General features: G+C 48.7%; 1 protein-coding gene across 3 annotated transcripts in view; it reads left to right on the top strand.

Moving 5' to 3' along the window:
* Positions 1–16,919, top strand: part of MMP24 (matrix metallopeptidase 24) — a 62,235-nt gene that overhangs the window by 33,353 nt on the left and 11,963 nt on the right. For 2 of the 3 annotated variants that reach the window (XM_075011542.1, XM_075011543.1), the window contains exons 6-7: positions 14,309–14,523; positions 15,688–15,826. The exons of the other annotated variant lie outside the window; for it this stretch is intronic. In XM_075011542.1, coding sequence (XP_074867643.1) covers positions 14,309–14,523; positions 15,688–15,826 — 354 coding nt within the window. The remainder of the gene's footprint in view (positions 1–14,308; positions 14,524–15,687; positions 15,827–16,919) is intronic. 3 annotated transcript variants of the gene reach the window in all.

Here is a 16,919-nt window from a genome sequence, read left to right as displayed (position 1 = left end):
GTGTTAACTATTGAACTCTCTGCTGTGACCAGCACATCTTGTGCCACAGTCATTGTCTTCCTTACATTGAGTTAGTGCTAATTCATCACATGCTAGCTGTGATGCAGGATGGAATTTCGTGGGCACTTGAGGACATTATGAATATTGTAAAATTTCAACGAGATATGCCAAATATACCATGTGACATGTCTGCAAAGTTGTTATAGTCTGCCAAAGATGTCTTGAGAGATGGTGGCTAGCAGCAGTGGTGAGGATCTGTGGGCAGTGTTTGAGTTTGCAGCTTCTCTAATGGCTTATCTGTCCAATATTGGATTTGCATGGATGATTATAATCACCGAATGTCAGTCTATTTCCGAATTCTTGAGTCTGAGAGTTTTTCCTTCTAAGACAAAGTTCTTTTGCGTGGCTTGCACATTACTATCGAAGGATAATGTGCCCTGTCATAGCAATTGTTGCCATGTATTTCAAGCTGATGATGTAGATTCCCAGGATTTTGGATCGATGTTGAATTTTTTCACGGTATTTTTGCATGCATCCTTGAATCTTAGCTTTGGTTTTCCTCTTGTTCTCAAACCACATGACAGCTCATTGAAGAGGGAAGATGTTTGTCACTCATTCTTCTCACATGACCAAGCCATCGTAGTCTTCTGCTGTTGAGAATTGCTGAGGATGGGTGTGCCAGATCTTGACAGGATGTCTGCATTTGAAACTTTGTCTTGCCAAAGATGATAATCTCGGTTGTGTGCCATGTTTCTGGGTGAGCTATGGTGATCTGGTAATGGGGCTGGGCCTTTGGAATCAGAAGAACATTTTGTACGTGTGACAAAAATTTTAAAACAGCTTCTTGCTGTGCTGGACCTAGGTGGATTGCTGTCCAGTAAAGTTAGTGCCATGGCGCTTGAACAAGGTAGAAGCCCCAGTTTGTGAAAAGCAGCAGTTTCTCTGTTGAAAGAAAAACTGTTTCCAATTGTTTGCCTGTTGCTAACAGCAGTGGGCCTAATGAAGGAGAATGTACCCCTGTCCTTTGCCTGTGGAGCAGGCAGATGGTGCCTCTGAGCCTGAGCCAGCTGAGGGTATTGCCACTGTCCTAGAGGTGGTTCTGGACTTAACAGAAACCCAAAAGGGAAGTGTTCCTAAGCTTGTGTCCACCTGTAACCTGCATGTTGCCTATGAGGAGAGGTGCAGAGGGAAAGAAAATCTGTCTAACTCTTTGGCCCAGGACTGTAGCAACTTGGGTTATATGAAACTCCTCTTCAGGTGCTGGAGGTGAAACTCGGCGTGAGCTTGCAGCTCCACAGAGCAATCCTTTTGTAGGCCAATAAAAAGAGGGGTAGTTTCATAGGAAGATTCCTGAAGAGAGAAGTTTCCATGGTAGTTTCTGTGAGCAGTGTGCTGCAGTGGATGAGCAGGGAAGTGAGTTGATTGCGGGAGCTCAGGGTGAATCACCCTATGGAGAAAGTAGCAGGTCGTTGGGAGATGGGTTTCAGTTCCTACCTGCGAGAGTCGTCCAGAGGGATATGCATCCCCTGGCCTTGCTTTAAGGAGATCCAGGGTGGGTAGGCCAGAGGAGTTCTAAGCTGGAGTGAAAATTGTCAGGAAGGTTGAACAGCCCTGGAACCGAGTGGCTGTGCTTGGCCCTCCTCTTGGATAGATTATTGTTTGTCTCCATGATGATTCTTCAAGTGAGCAGCTTGCGTCTCAGGGTCTGAGCAGAGACTGGACTACTGGTTTTCAGAGCAGAACAGTTTCATGATTGAATCCTCAAGGATGCAGTGAAGAGCAGGCGGACTCTCGCCCTGAGACATTTTGGATATGTTTGGCATCTCTTTCAAACAGAGTCCAGACTCTAAGCTGCTGTTGATGGTTCCAGGGAGCCATACGGGAGTTACTCAATTAGGGAAAACTGCAAAGAATGGGGCAGCCAATCCCCAGTGCTAGTGGGTATTCTAATATTTAGATTTACTGAGCCAGCACAAAACAACTTCTACAATACAGCCAACAACACAGTTCCCGTATAGCAACCCAACCTTTCGCTGGCACTCAGACATCCACATCAGGGATGATGACACTTACTGAAAATATTACTCATCATATGAGAAAATTCCACCAATCCGAAAGGACTGGAAACATTGCCTCTCGAGTTAATGAATATTTCAGCTCTTACCCAATCACGCACACAGCCAATTCTTTTTAACTAAAATGTGTTAAGACAGACGAGAGTGAGTATTGGTTAAAAGATCAGTCTACAGGCAGACCTGAGTACAGTTCTGAGATCAGATTCATAAAATACATGGTGAGCGATGGAGTGTGATTCAATGTTCGGGGTGTGTGCTGCCCCAGCTCTGTGCAGACAGCACAGCAGACCCCGAGTGCGCAATGACTGACCACAAGATCTATCAAGACATGAAGGCACAAGGCCAAGTTTATTGCTAACAAAGCACAGTGCAAGTATCCCACAGACTCTCCCGCACCACGAACACATGTACGCCTGACACCACTAACACATGTAATAATGGACCAACTCAGTGAATAGTGAAACTTTCCGTTCCTTCCTAGCCTGGACAGAGACACTCCTGAGTTATATCTTTATACCCCCATACAAACAAATTGCCGGCTGCCTCTGATGGGGCCAGTGTGGTAAGAGTCAGCCTTGCTCCTGGGCTCTGGACCTCTCGCCCTGTCTAGCATGCCACAGGTAGCTCAGGCCCTATGGGCTTGAGCTGCAGTCTGCCCCAATGTCACAGGGCTGAAGGGGCTGGGGGAAGGCCCCTTTCCTCCCAATTGCCTGGGAAGAGGTAAGTCCCAGGTGTTCCCTGTAGGGACACTCCTCCTCCCCTACCTGTTTCTGAAGCGCTTTCTAACTCCCTCTCCCCTTGTCTGGTCTCACCACTCCAACCTCCTCAGCAATTCCCTTCTGTTTTCTAGCAGGAAAGCCTTTTATCCAGTCCTAGAACAGCCTCAAGTGAGCTCAGATGGCTCTAATTGGTTTGTAGCATCCGCTCCTTGGCTGTTTCCCCAGCTCAGCTCTTCCTCACTGCCCTGAGGTAACCCTCTGTTCCTTTGCAAGGTGTTGCTTCTCTCTCTCAGAGCTAGCTTTCTGGCCTAACCCTGTCACACCAGTTATTACCCATCCCCTTGTGCATGTTGGCTCAGTTAAAACAACTCTGTTACATACTAACAGAGATAGTCGTGTTAGTCTGTATTCTAACAAAACAAACCAGCGGTCATGTAGCACCTTAAAGACTAACAAAATAATGTATTAGGTGGTGAGCTTTCATGGGGCAGACCACTTCTTCAGATTTGGATCTATGCAGTACAGCACTGACAGATATCTGCATAGCTCCAGCTCTGAAGAAGTGAGTCTGCCCCACGAAAGCTCATCACCGAATAAATTATTTTGTTGGTCTTTGAGGTGCTACTTGACTGCTGGTTTGTTCTATTACATACTGTCATCCTGACTTAATCTTTTTGGAGAGGTCAGTACGTTCCTGTTGTTTTGGTACCACCCTTCATATCGGGAATCGTTTGCATGAATGTTCTGTGCCTAGCACTTCTTCAGAATATGCATTTCTGCAATATTAGCCTTTTTCTTACCAGATTCTGTGAGCAGGTTCTGCCTGTTGCTCAGAGCTTGTCTTTTGATATGTCAGGAAAGCTTTGAATGCTACTTTAGCCCAGGCTTCAGGCCTCTAATACAAGTGCTTATGTCTCAGTCAGTCTTCCTCCTATGTAGCATTGCAAAGGGTTCTTTCAGAATTAGTCCATAGGTTATAGTCCAACGTTCATATTCACTGTGATCCAGATGGGACTTCAGATCTCAGGCTTATGACTCAAGTTTCCCCTGCATAAACCATCAAGCAGGTCTGAGAAAAAGGATCAGGCTCCAAGAGCCCTTTATACAGTTCCAGGCCTTTGCTTGATAGCAGAGAGTCCTTAAACAAATAATAACAATCACTGAGTCTTGCCCCTGAGGCCTGGCAGCGTGAGCCTGAGTTTCAGCGAGCATGGCTTATCTTCAGAAACAGAGCACGCTGAGTAAGGTGGGAACGGGTTAACAGTGATGGTGAACGTGGTTAGTCCTGACTAAAAAGTGCGTGAGTAGGAGCTCATTACTGAGGGGATGCTGGGATTCCATGAATTCTGCTACAGAAACAAAATGTTAATTTAAAATCATATTTTTAGCTCAGTAACTGAACTGGAACTTTCCGAGTATACCTGAAACAATATAGTTTTCCTGAGTCTGGTGCCAGCTTGGAAGGGTACCCGAGCTGACCAAGTTCTTGGTCTGTGGGAGTCAGTGAGACTTATTTTTGTAGAAGACATCAGTGCCCACTCAGAGGATGTTCTGTTCTAGTACAGCTATGGTCTGAAGAAGTGGGTCTGTCCCAAGAAAGCTCATCACCCAATAAATTATTTTGTTACTCTTTAAAGTGCTACATGACTGCTGTTTTGTTTTGATAGACTATAGACTAACACAGCTATCTCTCTGTTAGTACTCAGAGGATGAATTTTCTAGGTTAAAGGACTAGAGCCATTACGTGAAAAGGAATTTTCACAGCTGTTTGGGAAGAGAGGTTGCTGAACTCTCTCTTATATTCAAATTCGACACATTAACACGTGGTTTGAATCCGCATGATAATTTTCTAGCTCATTATAGGGGCTCTTTTACATACTTTGCTTTTGCTAATTCTAGACTCCCCCCACCCCTTCTGCCCCCTGCTCTCTGATTTGCTTACTTTGATAATAATTGTTCTGATTTGTCAACCTTGCTTACTATTTTCGGTTCTCTGTGCCTTAAATATTGAGTCTGTTCTGATATGGCTGTGGTCTGAAGAAGTGAGTCTGTCCCACGAAAGCTCATCACCTAATAATTTTGTTAGTCTTTAAAGTGCTACTGGACTGCTTTTTTGTTTTCATAGTTTATAGACTAGCACAGCTATCTCTGTTACATTCAAGATATGATGATTATTCTGGGATGGAATATGGAGGGGTAAGGATTGGACATTACCTCCTCTGAGATGAGGCTGAGGATCACCTTTGCCCCGATAGGGTAGGAGGCCTACAGTATTGATCCACTGGTTGAGATTAATGGATTTATAGATATTTCTGAGCTCTTGGAGGGAGAATTTTGCATAGTTAATGGACCACTCTGTCGATAACCTGGTAGGACAGTGTGATTAATTTTGTCCCCAACTATCGACACAGTGGCTCCTAAATACCTCCTCTCTCTATGTTATCTTCACAGGTCACCTTGGTATTCAGATGGTCAGCAACACATGAAGCATGAAGGGAGCAGGCTAAGGTACCAGTGGTGGAAGTCACTCTCAAGGTGATCACTCATCACACACAGACTTTTTGAAGTTTATTGCCATGCTTCTGATGGAGGAAATGTCAATCCAGGCTGCCCAATTTCATATGCAAAGTCTCACTGAGAGGAATTTTCTGTCTGTTTCACTGATTAAGCTCAGACCTGATAACCTGCCTCTGTGGTGGCAGTTCTGTGCCATACAAACAAGCAGCGTTCTTCTCTCCTTCAGAGTTGGTCAGTTTTGCTCATTGATGATCTGAAAGTTCTTGGCAAACTTACGGCTGGAACCTGTGTTTTGGCTCTGACGCCTTCTGGCTGTCTCTGCCTGGCACTTGGTTTACTATTGGTGGAGACAGATCCTGTAGTAGAGGTTAGGGTGGCAACATCTCTTAAACAAGCGTGTCAAGACTTTGGTCACAGAGCCATTATCCCTGATTCTGTTGTTGTTCCATGGTCTGTCTTCTGGGAGCTGAGGGTCTCATTCTCTGCTGGAAGAGGTGTGCTGTCATTGCAATAGCATGCAAGCACACAGATACGGGAGGGTTACAGCTAGTGTCTCAGATGGGAACACACTCGTGACAGCCACTTCGTCCCTCATGTTTTATTTTTAGTATGTTAGCTCAGTGAGTCCCACGGCAGGTAAATCTCCTTGAGCTGGGAATCAAACTCAAAGCTCAGCATGCCAAACCAGACCACTCAGCCTTCAGTCTGGCTCCAGACTTCCTTTTAAGGGACGGTTACAGGGAAGTGATTTTGGCAGTATTGAGCATCCCAAGATTGTATGGGCCCCATTTTCTCTGGGCTTAGACCAGGCTGTGGTACAAAGACGTTCCTGATCTGGTTGTCTAATGGAGGTTGTTTTTGGCCAATACCTATGCAGCTCCTTTAGATCTTTCAGCTGCTTTTGATACCTCTGACCATAGAGCAAGAGTTGTGAGCAGCAATGGTCTCTAAGAAAGGACCCAGGGGTTGTGTTTTGTGTGAGCGCTCTTCTGCCCTAAAGTTCATTTCATGTGGAATTTGACATCATTTTCTTCACCATCCTAAGCAGAATAAAGGCAACAGTGGCTAAAAGCCCATCCTGCTTTGATGGCAAAATGAAGGCAGCAATGAGAAATAAAAGAGCGACATAATAAATGGAACAGAGGGGAGATGAACATCAATTTACATGAATTAGAAATTATGAAGTTCAGAAAATTTAGAAGGGAACTAAGGACATCAGGGAAACTCCATGGCTGGTCCAGATGAGGACGATAAGAAGGCATTTTAACAATTTATTAGGAACCAAAGAAATCCTAAGAATGGTATAGGCCCATTGCTAGATGGAGATGGTAAAACTGTTAATAGTGATGCAGGAAAGCTAGCCATGACTAAGACATATGTCTACCCTGTGTTTGGGAAAAGTTCTTGTTTCAGATGACGGCAATGTACATACTAGTCCGTTAATAATTGAGAAGGGTGTTGAACAGCATTTGCTAGGGATATAAAATCGCTGCTAATAAAATGCACCGGTGAGACGAAGATTGGCAGAGTGATAAACAGTAATGAGGACAGGCAGTCGTACAGAAAAATGGGTTATCTTTGTAAACTGGACCGTTTCAGGCAACATATATTTTAATAGAGCCAACTGCAGAGTTACACATCTAGGTATGATGAATGCAGGCCGTATCCCCCAGGTGGGGGAAACAATGACTCTGGGAAGGATTTAGGGGCCATGGTAGACAACGCAACTTGAGCTTCTAGCAGAGAAAAAGAGACACATACATGACTCAAGGAGCTAGCCAGACACTCCAGCCAGTGGAAGAAGATGCACCGAAGCTGGGACCTTTTCACATTTAGACATACCAGGCAAAATTGTAAAATGTTCTCTGACTTTCTGCTCTGTGCTGCTAAGTTCCAACCCTCTGTACCTTTCCTCAGTCTCTTCATCTCCAATTCAGTCCACACCTGCCCTTTGTACCCTCTCCTGTCCTCACCCCTTCACCCCCCTGCTCTCTGGTTAGCTAATCACCTCCAAAGTAACCCCCCCCACCGAGGAAATGTGGATGTACTGTATTGTGGTTTGGTCACAGAAATGGCAGAGTTGAAGGAGAAAGCAGATTTCTAGTGGAGAAGGCCTGCAAGGTCATGGGTTTCACCTCAGAGCTGTCAGGAGCAAGGAGGTATGGGTGGGTGCTGGAAGTGAGATAGGGCGGCAGGATAGTGAACAGGAGTGGCTAAAGGGAGTTTAAGGGGGAAGTGTGTGTGGGGAGGGAAGGGCCAGATACACCTAACATTCTGTAAGCTCAAAGCCAGAGAAACTCCAGATTTAAAAAAAACAAAACAAAACAAAACAGTAACAAAGGAAAGAGCTACAGGAGTAAAATGAGAATGCAGGCAGACGCTCAGCAACAGAGCGGGGGCTGTCCAGCTCATTGCATCCAGTGAAGCACGTACAGGTGATGGGGCAGAACAAGGAGCAATGGTCTGGAGTTACAGAAGGAGAGGCGTAGGCTGGCTATTAGGAAAAAGTGCTTCACCAGGCAGGTGGTGAAGCATTGGAATGCGTTGCCTAGAGAGGTGGTGGGTTCTCCTTCCCTCGAGGTTAAGTCCCGGCTTGACAAGGTCCTGGCTGGGATGACTTAGTGGGGGTTGATCCTGCTTGAAGCAGGGCTAGATGAAGCAAGACTAGATGACCTCCTGAGGTCCCTTCCAGCCCTAAGATTCTGTGTATGAGTACACGTGTTCATTCGGTGCAAGGAGCTCTTGGCCCTCTGAGACAGTGTACGGGCTTTGGAGACCAGTGTGGCTGAAATGGAGGAGCTGAGAGACACGGAGAGGTGCATAGAGGAGACGTTCTGGGACGCAGTAGAACGCTGAGGCCCCTGGTCTGGCAGACTCTGTGCTATTGAGGAGGATGAAAGTCTCAGGGAAGGAGAGCATCCAACTAGAGCAGAGGGAAATTATCCCATAGTTGGGACCCTCCTTCCAGAGGACGTTGTAGTACCCTCTCTCATGGAGGATACCTCTTGGGAGGAGGGAGCTCCACTTATTAGGAAGATACAGGTAATAGTTGTGGGGGATTTGATCATTAGAAGCACAGCTGGGTTTGTGTTGACTTGGAGAACTGAATGGTGGCTTGCCTGCCTGGTGTGAAGGCTGCAGATTTCTTGAGACAGACTGATGTGTAGTCCTGGGGAGGAGCCGCTGGTCAGGGTACATGTACCTACATGTACCCTACCAATGACACAGGGAGGAGAGGAGCGAAGTCCTGGAGGGCAAATGGTAGTAAGAGATTGAAGTCCTGGTAAAGTAAGTGTTTGAAGTCCAGGACCTCCGTGGTGCATTCTCTTAAATGCTTCCAATTTCACCTGCAAGCCAGGTAGGCAGGCAGAGCTGCAGGGTCACAATGCATGGATGAGATGATGGCATAGGGAGGAGGGTTTTAGATTTAATAGGAGCTGGAAAACCTTTGGGAAAGGGAGACGCTATACAGGAAAGATGGTTTCTACCAGGGCTGTATTGAAAAAGGGAATTTAAGGGGTACAGCTCAGGGCCTTGGGCTAAGGAGGACCCCACAAAATGATCTCGAGGCCACCAAAAGTGCAGATCTTTTGACAGTGTTCTCTTGTCCCAGGGCCCTGGGCTGCAGCCACTAAAGCGCCTGCATACCAGCCCTGCCTGGCAGCATGGAGGAGAGGGTGCAACTCCGTGCGCTGCTGTCGTCCCCCCCGACCCTGTCTGCCCACACAGCTGGAGCTTCAAGTGCTGGAAGCTCTGTCCACACACATCCTTTTCCTGCAAGTGCTGCCCTTGCAGCTCCCACTGGCCATGAATTGTGGCTGTAGGTGAGTGCAGGGCAGCAGTGCACAGAGCTACCTGCTCCCTTCCCTCCCTGGGGACTGCGCCACTGAAGGAAAGCTGCCCCAGTAAGCACCCCACATCACAACCTCCTGCCCCAGCTCTGAGGCCCCTCCTCCTTTCTAACTTCTGTCCAGATCTCGCACCCCCACCTCTTGCCATGACCTCCCTCTAGACCCTGAGCCTCCCACTCCACCACCTGCCCTGCCCCTGCCCCACTGCACTTCTACTCCAGAGATCATGACTTGTGAGGGAAGACTGAAAGAATGGGATTTGTTTAGTCTGGGTAGGAGAAGAACGATAGGGGTCCTGATAAGAATTTTCAAACACCTAAAAGTTGTTACAAAGGAGGGGGAAGAAAAAAATCTCCTCAATTTTGGGTGGTAAGACAAGAGGCAACGGGCTTAAACTGCAGCAAGGGAGGTTTAGGTTGGACATTAGGAAAAAGTTCCTACCTGTCAGGGTGGTCAAACAGTGGAATAAATTGCCAAGGGAGGTTGTGGAATCGCCGTCACTGGGGATATTTAAGAGCAGGTTAGATAAATATCTATGAGGGATGGTCTAGAGACAGTGTTTGGTCCTGCCATGAGTGCAGGTGACTTGACCTGATGACCTTTCAAGGTTTGTTCCAATCTTGTGATTCTACGATTCTGTTTGCTAGACCTTTCACCCACAAATCCAGAAAAACAGTTCCAGGCAGGCCACCATAATCCAAGATTTCATTTTCATCCAGTTTTTGTCCATACCTGTGTCAGATGCATGATCATGAGCCCATCACCAGTGTTGTTCCCATAATGCTTGTATTTCCATGGATACAAGTAAGTTATTTTGCAAGAACAGATCTTGACTGCTTAAATCCTTGCTTCAGTTGCTGACGCACAGCTCTCATACGCAAATCAAGCACTCTTCGTTCATATTAGGTGTCATACTCTCTCACTAGCTTACGCCCCTCTGTAGAATTGCTGTCTAGATGCTTTCACCCACACCCCCTCCCATCAAAGTGCAGTACAGCCTCTGGTAGCTAGGTGGCTGCCCAGGCCAGCACCTTCCTGCAGGAGGTGCATGTAGGTTCATGTGGTTTGGGAGTGTATGGCAAAGCATCCGGGGCAATGCACTTGGCCTGCTTTGGCCTCTGCCACTGCCACCCACCCAGTCAGCAGGGCACATCAGGAGCCATGCCAGCAGGTAGGCATCACTGCACCAAGCCCGGCCCTTTGCACTGGAGAGTGCCTGCCAGAGTCTGCAAAAAGTGAGTGACTCGTGTAGTCTGATGGGGAAATTTCCCAGGCAGCAGAAAGGGTGTGTGAACAAGGAACGTGTAGCTGCGTTAGGGCTCAGGCTCCTCACACAGAAGACCTGTCCCCTTTACACTTCACGCAAAGGATAGTTTGAAAATTATAGGAGATATTTTATTTTCAGGGCCCCCTTCCCCGTGTTTTGTTGCACACACACAAATAGCGCAATGCTGTCTCTGCATGGCAGTTGGTATCTGAAGGAAAGACAAGTGGTCAGGGGGTGTGTGATATTCTCACACATTTCCTCTCAGATCTGGGGCAAGTGAAAAAAATTGAAATGAAGAACACTAGAAAATCTCTTGGTTAACAGGGTGGTAAAGTAGGGAGAAGGCAGTTTGTGCAACAGCTTTATGCATCCTTATCTTAACGTATAAGAGCTATAACAAATTCATCAGGGCAACAGTAAGGCTATATTTGTAAACATAAGCATCAGGAAATGTTAGCATTGACTCCTGTAACATTAATTTGGCCATGTTGCATTTATTGTCTATTAAAGCATGCACCAGCAATGCAACTTGTCATTAAAGATGGAGCAGCATAGCTTTTTCTCCTCATATACAGTCCATCGTCATGTAGGGAGGGAGTCAGTCCATGGCTGCTGCACTCCAAGATTCTCTACCAGTAGTCAGACAGCTGGGTGAAGACAAGAAAAATCAGTCTCCTGTGACATCTCTGTAACTTCACTCATGGCGAGTGAGTGGGACTCGTGGGAGCAGTTCATTGTGCCACAGTGTTTAAAACTCTGCCTGGGGGGAGAAGGGCACTTAATTCACACATTTCATCTCCCACAGGCAAATTGTTGCAGCTCTTGGTCTCCTAGTGCCTGTCTGGGCCTTACAGTGAAAATGAGCCAAGGGAGCGATGGGGGCAGAGGCTGGGGTGGGACAAGCAGGGCTGGCGTGAGTGGGGGTGGGGTGGGGGAGGCTGGCATGATTGGGAGGTGGGGGGCTGGCAAGAGTGGGGCAAGGGGGCTGGCGTGAGCGGGAGGCAGGCGGGCTGGCAAGAGTGGGGCAAGGGGGCTGGCGTGAGTGGGAGGTAGGGGGGCTGGCGTGAGCGGGAGGCAGGGGGGCTGGCGTGAGCGGGAGGCAGGGGGGCTGGCAAGAGTGGGGCAAGGGGGCTGGCGTGAGCGGGAGGCAGGGGGGCTGGCGTGAGTGGGGCAAGGGGGCTGGCGTCAGCGGGAGGCAGGGGGGCTGGCGTGAGCCGGGGTGGGGTGAGGAGTTGGTTCTCTGAAGTTAGAAAGGTGCAGCCCTACCCCAAAGGGCAGGGTTCCTCCCTGGCCAGGACTGGCCTGAGCAGAGGGCCTCGGCTCTGGCTGCCCCGCTGTGGAGAGCAGCTATGGGCAGAAAGTGAGCCCACGTGCTTAGCCTGGCCAGTCTGACCACCCTCATCCAGGTAAACAGGCTGAGGCCGGTCAGTGCCTGGTCCAGGACCAGGTCCAGGATCGGTGGGTGGGGTGGGGGAGGCTGGCATGAGCAGGAGGTAGGAGGCTCTGGGAAGACCACATAGCTAGTGAGCATCCAGGGAGCTGTGAAGTGTGGCTGAGGTGTGTGGGCCCACCCACTGCAGTGGAATAGAATCCTCAGTGCCCAAAGTTGAGGGTGCCCATGAGAGTGGGGTCAGTCTCTTGCTCCCCACAGACACAGTAACTCATTGGCCCAGGTGGCCATCCATTGCCCACACAGGGGAGAGCGTTAGTTGCCTCTCCATTGGTTCCCAGCTTCCAAACCAACCGCAAATCAGGCTAGTGAGCCCAGCAGCTCCCTTCCCCTCTCCTTCCCCTGGGGTGGGCATGCCACCACCAATGCGAAGTCAGTAAGCAGAGCCATGGGATGGAGGCAGAGCCCTTCCTGTGCATGTGAGACCGCTGGGCCAGGGAGGGCATGGTGCTGATGTGCAGAGGAGCTGAGCCTAGGAATCAGACTTGATGCAGCTGCTTGGATGGGCGTTGGCCCTGCTGCTGCCACCACCTAATAGCCAGAGAGTGCCAGGAAGAGCTTCCGGGAGTACAAGGGGGCTGGGAACAGTGAGAGCAGGAGCCTTAGCCCCACAGCCCAAGTGGTGTTCGGGAATTAGTCTGTAGATGGGGTGGTGCCCTCTGATATAGACTCTGTAGCTTGGTCAGGACAGCCCAGGCCCATTAGCAGCAGTGTGCATGCTGGGGCACTTTCTGAGATAATCTGCTAGGGGCAGCAGCAGCCATGCTGCTGAAAACCACTCCTTCCTGTCTGCCTTTCCCACTGGGTCTTTAAGTGACCCTCTGTAGCCACTGTCCATCAGCGGCAGCCTCAGCCCATTAAATTAACCTGGCAAAACACAGTTGGGGGTTTTCAGCAATAAACTTCCCACCCAGTGTCTGGAGTGGGGCTGCTTCTGCTGGGGGGGGTCAGCTGCCCTGGGGCCCAGTGAGTTAAAAGGGCCTGGAGCTTCTGACTGCTGCTGCCACTACATTAGCCCCAGCAGCCAGAGCTCCAGGCCCTTTAAATTGCCCTAGAGCCTCATGTGACATACTCGTCGTGCTCCCAAAGGGCTGGCTGGGGAGACATTTGCTGCCAGCCCTGCTCCTTCTGCCCGGGGCCCCCTTCTTCTGGGAGGGCATGGAGTTGGGTCCCCTCCCACCTTGCCCAGGGGCCTGGCAAGTCTCTCTGCAGCCCTGGTCTGGAGCTTTTAGTTTATCATGCCAGATGCTTTATCACAGCCATTTCCCCCTCAGCTGGCATGCACCAAGTGTTCTCACGCTTTGAACAAGGTTTCTGTGTAACAGGTTCCACAGGCTGTTCGTTCCCTCACATGCTTTGGGTCTCCACACAGCTGTTCAGTCATTGTACATCTTTGCAGCCTGTAACTCTGTCAGCTCCCATGAGCTAAGGTGGGGAGCCAGGTCAGGGCTTGGACCAGGAACTCTCATGGAACGCTTGGGGCTGCGGGCAGTGGGGTCGCTTTTCGAAGCACTTCCTCAGACTGTCAAAACAAAACAGCAGTCAAGTAGCACTTTAAAGACTAACAAAATAATTTATGAGGTGATGAGCTTTCGTGGGACAGACCCACTTCTTCAGACCATAGCCGTACCAGAACAGACTCAATATTTAAGGCACAGTCTGTTCTGGTATGGCTATGGTCTGAAGAAGTGGGTCTGTCCCATGAAAGCTCATCACCTCATAAATTATTTTGTTAGACTTTAAAGTGCTACTTGACTGCTGTTTTGGTTTGATAGTATATAAACTAGCATGGCTCCCTCTCTGTTACTATTCCTCAGACTGGTCGTGAAGGGTGGAGCCAAGCTGGAGCTGCCGTCATTTGAATTCATCCTGATTGCGTGTGTCCATTAGGGGGTTTTCTGCAAATGGGTGTTAAACCAATAGCCTGGCTAAGATGAACAGAGGCAATGCTGTGTCCCTACAGTCCTCTGGCAGTTTCCTTTCATCCCAGAAGCACCGAGCCCACAGCTCAGGCCAGCTGAGTTCTCCCCTCTTTCAGCTCTCCTGTGTCTGGCAACTGCTGCTTACGTCTGCACTGTGTAAGGGCAGGTCTGCACCACTGCTGTCATGGATGTAACTTGCATTCCTCAGTCAGTGCTGTCCACCCAGGCAGCATGCTGGCCGGCAGGAGACAGCCTCCTCTTGTGGGGGTGCAGTAATTATGCTGAGGGCAGAGCACTTTCCTCTCGGCCTAGAACATCTGCACCAGATGCCCTACAGTGCCCATTTAGTGCTCCTAGTATAGACCTGCCCTAAGGAATGAGTGAGAGGTTTCCTGGGATTCCCTCGGTAGGGATATTGGATCAGTACTGTGTACTGGCTTTGAAATATCTTAGCACAAACATCAGGCCTGGCCACTGTTCACCCTTCTGATCCATTTCTGGTTTTAGGTCCACCTGCTGAGCCCCTGGAGCCCACCAGACCATTACCAACTCTTCCTGTGCGCAGGATTCACTCCCCTTCAGAAAGGAAGCATGAGAGACAGCCAAGACCTCCCCGGCCTCCTTTAGGTGATAGGCCATCAACTCCAGGCATGAAACCCAACATATGTGATGGCAACTTTAACACGGTGGCTCTGTTTAGAGGAGAAATGTTTGTTTTCAAGGTACAAAGAATTCTCTTTTATCAATGATGTTTTCTTTAAGCTTTGTATCCAGGAAAATAATAATATGCATAAATAATTATACATTATCAACTATTCTATGGTACCACTTTGTGCTACTACAAATAGCTCTACTATCTGTCGCTGACAAAGAGTGGGTGCATTCTCAGTAGCTTTGAAGTCTTTAACTCATGCTTGTGGGACTGCATGTAGTCACTCAGCTAGAGGTTAGGAGCACAGAGTGAGCCTTTAAAGCTCAGAAACACTCAGGGACCATGTTTTCTCAGCCCTTCATCAAAGAATGCTACCTCACTAACACAGGCCTCTAAACCAAGAAAGCAATGATAAATGAAGAGGTAGATCTCCACTAGCTTCACCTGCCTTGCCCTGCTCTGGTGATGGAAAGCAGCTGGAAACTGATCTGACCTGGCTGTTGGGCACTGGCCATGTTGCACTGACCCTGGGTATCAGAGAAGCTGTCCTTAGAGAGTGACAGAGAGCTTTCTTTGATCTGTTTGATAGCCCTTATGATCACTTCAAATCTATCATGTGTAGCTAATAAACTTGTTTTGTTTTCTAAAAACCATTAGGTGTGGTTCAAAACTCCAGGGTGCGGGGGGGCTGTGCATATCTTCCTACACTTTGAGGGAAGAGGCAAACGTCATGAGCTTACGCTCTTCAGTTTTCTGTGCAGCACAGGACAATACAGTTTTGGGGCTACACTCAGGGGAATGTGACTGTTGAGTTTACTCTTGAGTGCTCGGCAACCCTGGAGCCGGCTCTTCCCACCCAGCTGATCTCAGGATCTGTGTCCTTTGGCAGCTGGATGTGGCCTGACCTTTGTGTGTGCTAGAGAAAGTTTGAGGGCCTAGCACAACAATTACAGGCTTGAGGGAGCTCCTGCTGATAGAATGGGTGGACTCAGTGGACCTGGAAAGGAGGGTGGTGGTGATGTCCAATTATACGCTGTGTAAAGGACAGTAACGATTAGTACCAGTTCCCATCCTGTTACAGCGCTAAGAGAAAGTACCTCCTGGGTACTGGTTGGAATGTCATCATCTGCTCAAGAGAAGGACAGCTACGCAGAGTTCTGGCACTGAGCAGCACATTGGGCTGACGGCAGGGTCTGAAAGGTCAAACACTCCAAGACCCTTTTTCTCTCCGTAGGATCGCTGGTTTTGGCGTCTGCGCAACAACCGAGTGCAGGAGGGGTATCCCATGCAGATTGAACAGTTCTGGAAAGGCCTCCCTGCAAAGATTGATGCTGCCTATGAGAGATCAGATGGGAAATTTGTTTTCTTTAAAGGTAGAGTAATCTTGCATCACTGTTCTAATCCCCCTACCTGCAGAGCACTTTGACAAACAGGATTTGTGCTTGCTTGTTCTAGTGCTGGATTGGTTGGAACTTTATCTCAGGGTAGAACCATTTGTGGAAATCTGCAAAGAAAGGTAACTGAACTCCTCACAAATTCTAATGGCTACATGCTCGGGGCAGATGTTTGAAGATATGTGGGGGCTTAAAAATGTGGCTGGGTGTCTAGTTGGCTTTTCACCAGCATTGTGGGCTAAATTCATAGACACTGGGGTGCCCAACTGCTGCTGTAGGTGCCAGATTCTCAAAACCTTGCTCAGCTGCCTAATGCTGTTGGTGTCTAATCCTCAGGACTGCCTGGGACTCTGTCAGTGGGAATGTGCAAACCTGTCCAAGTGCTGACGCTCTTGAGCTTTCTGGTGCCTGGCTCATGCCTAAGTCTTGGTGGGATTCTTAAAACAGCCTTTCCACTAGCTGCTCTTCACACAGAGCCTGGCCCAATAGGCAGATGTTCAGGGGAGCAAGTGGGGAGGTGGTGTGTTCAGTATCCCCAAAAGCCCAGTGCTTGCAGCACTCCCACAGGAGGTGGGGGACCCAGGTTTGTCTCCCCACTCTACCTGAGCTCCAACAGGAATTTGAACCCATGATCTTACATGAGTTAACCAGTAGCCTATTGGTGAGCTTCTCGCCATCTCTTGTTGAAGCTGTTGCACTTTATGCCGAGGCTTATCAGCACAGGGACTTCCAACTGCCATGTAGGTTAGTGATCTGAGCATGAGGCTGAGTCAGTATCTCACTTGCCCGCTGGATGTTTCATTCGTTACACAAAGTGGAACATCATCAGCGTGAGAACTTGAGAGAGACTCACCTCAAGACACCATGATTTGAAGGGGCTGAGCACCTTTGCTCTAAACATGTGAGCCTGAGGTTCAAATCAAGCAGTGCAGCAGTCTGGATCTGGGTCACCCACATTCTGCAGGTGTGCCCTAGTTTTTGGCTACAAGGTGTTGAGCTCATAGAATCATAGAACAATAGAGCTGGAAGAGACCTGAAAAAGCCATCAAGACCAGCTCCCTGCCCTAGGCAG

The sequence above is a fragment of the Carettochelys insculpta genome, chromosome 17, assembly GCF_033958435.1.
Source record: "Carettochelys insculpta isolate YL-2023 chromosome 17, ASM3395843v1, whole genome shotgun sequence".
Classification (NCBI taxonomy): domain Eukaryota; kingdom Metazoa; phylum Chordata; order Testudines; family Carettochelyidae; genus Carettochelys; species Carettochelys insculpta.
Note: the sequence above shows the minus strand (reverse complement) of the source record. Positions and strands in the feature narration are given on the sequence as shown.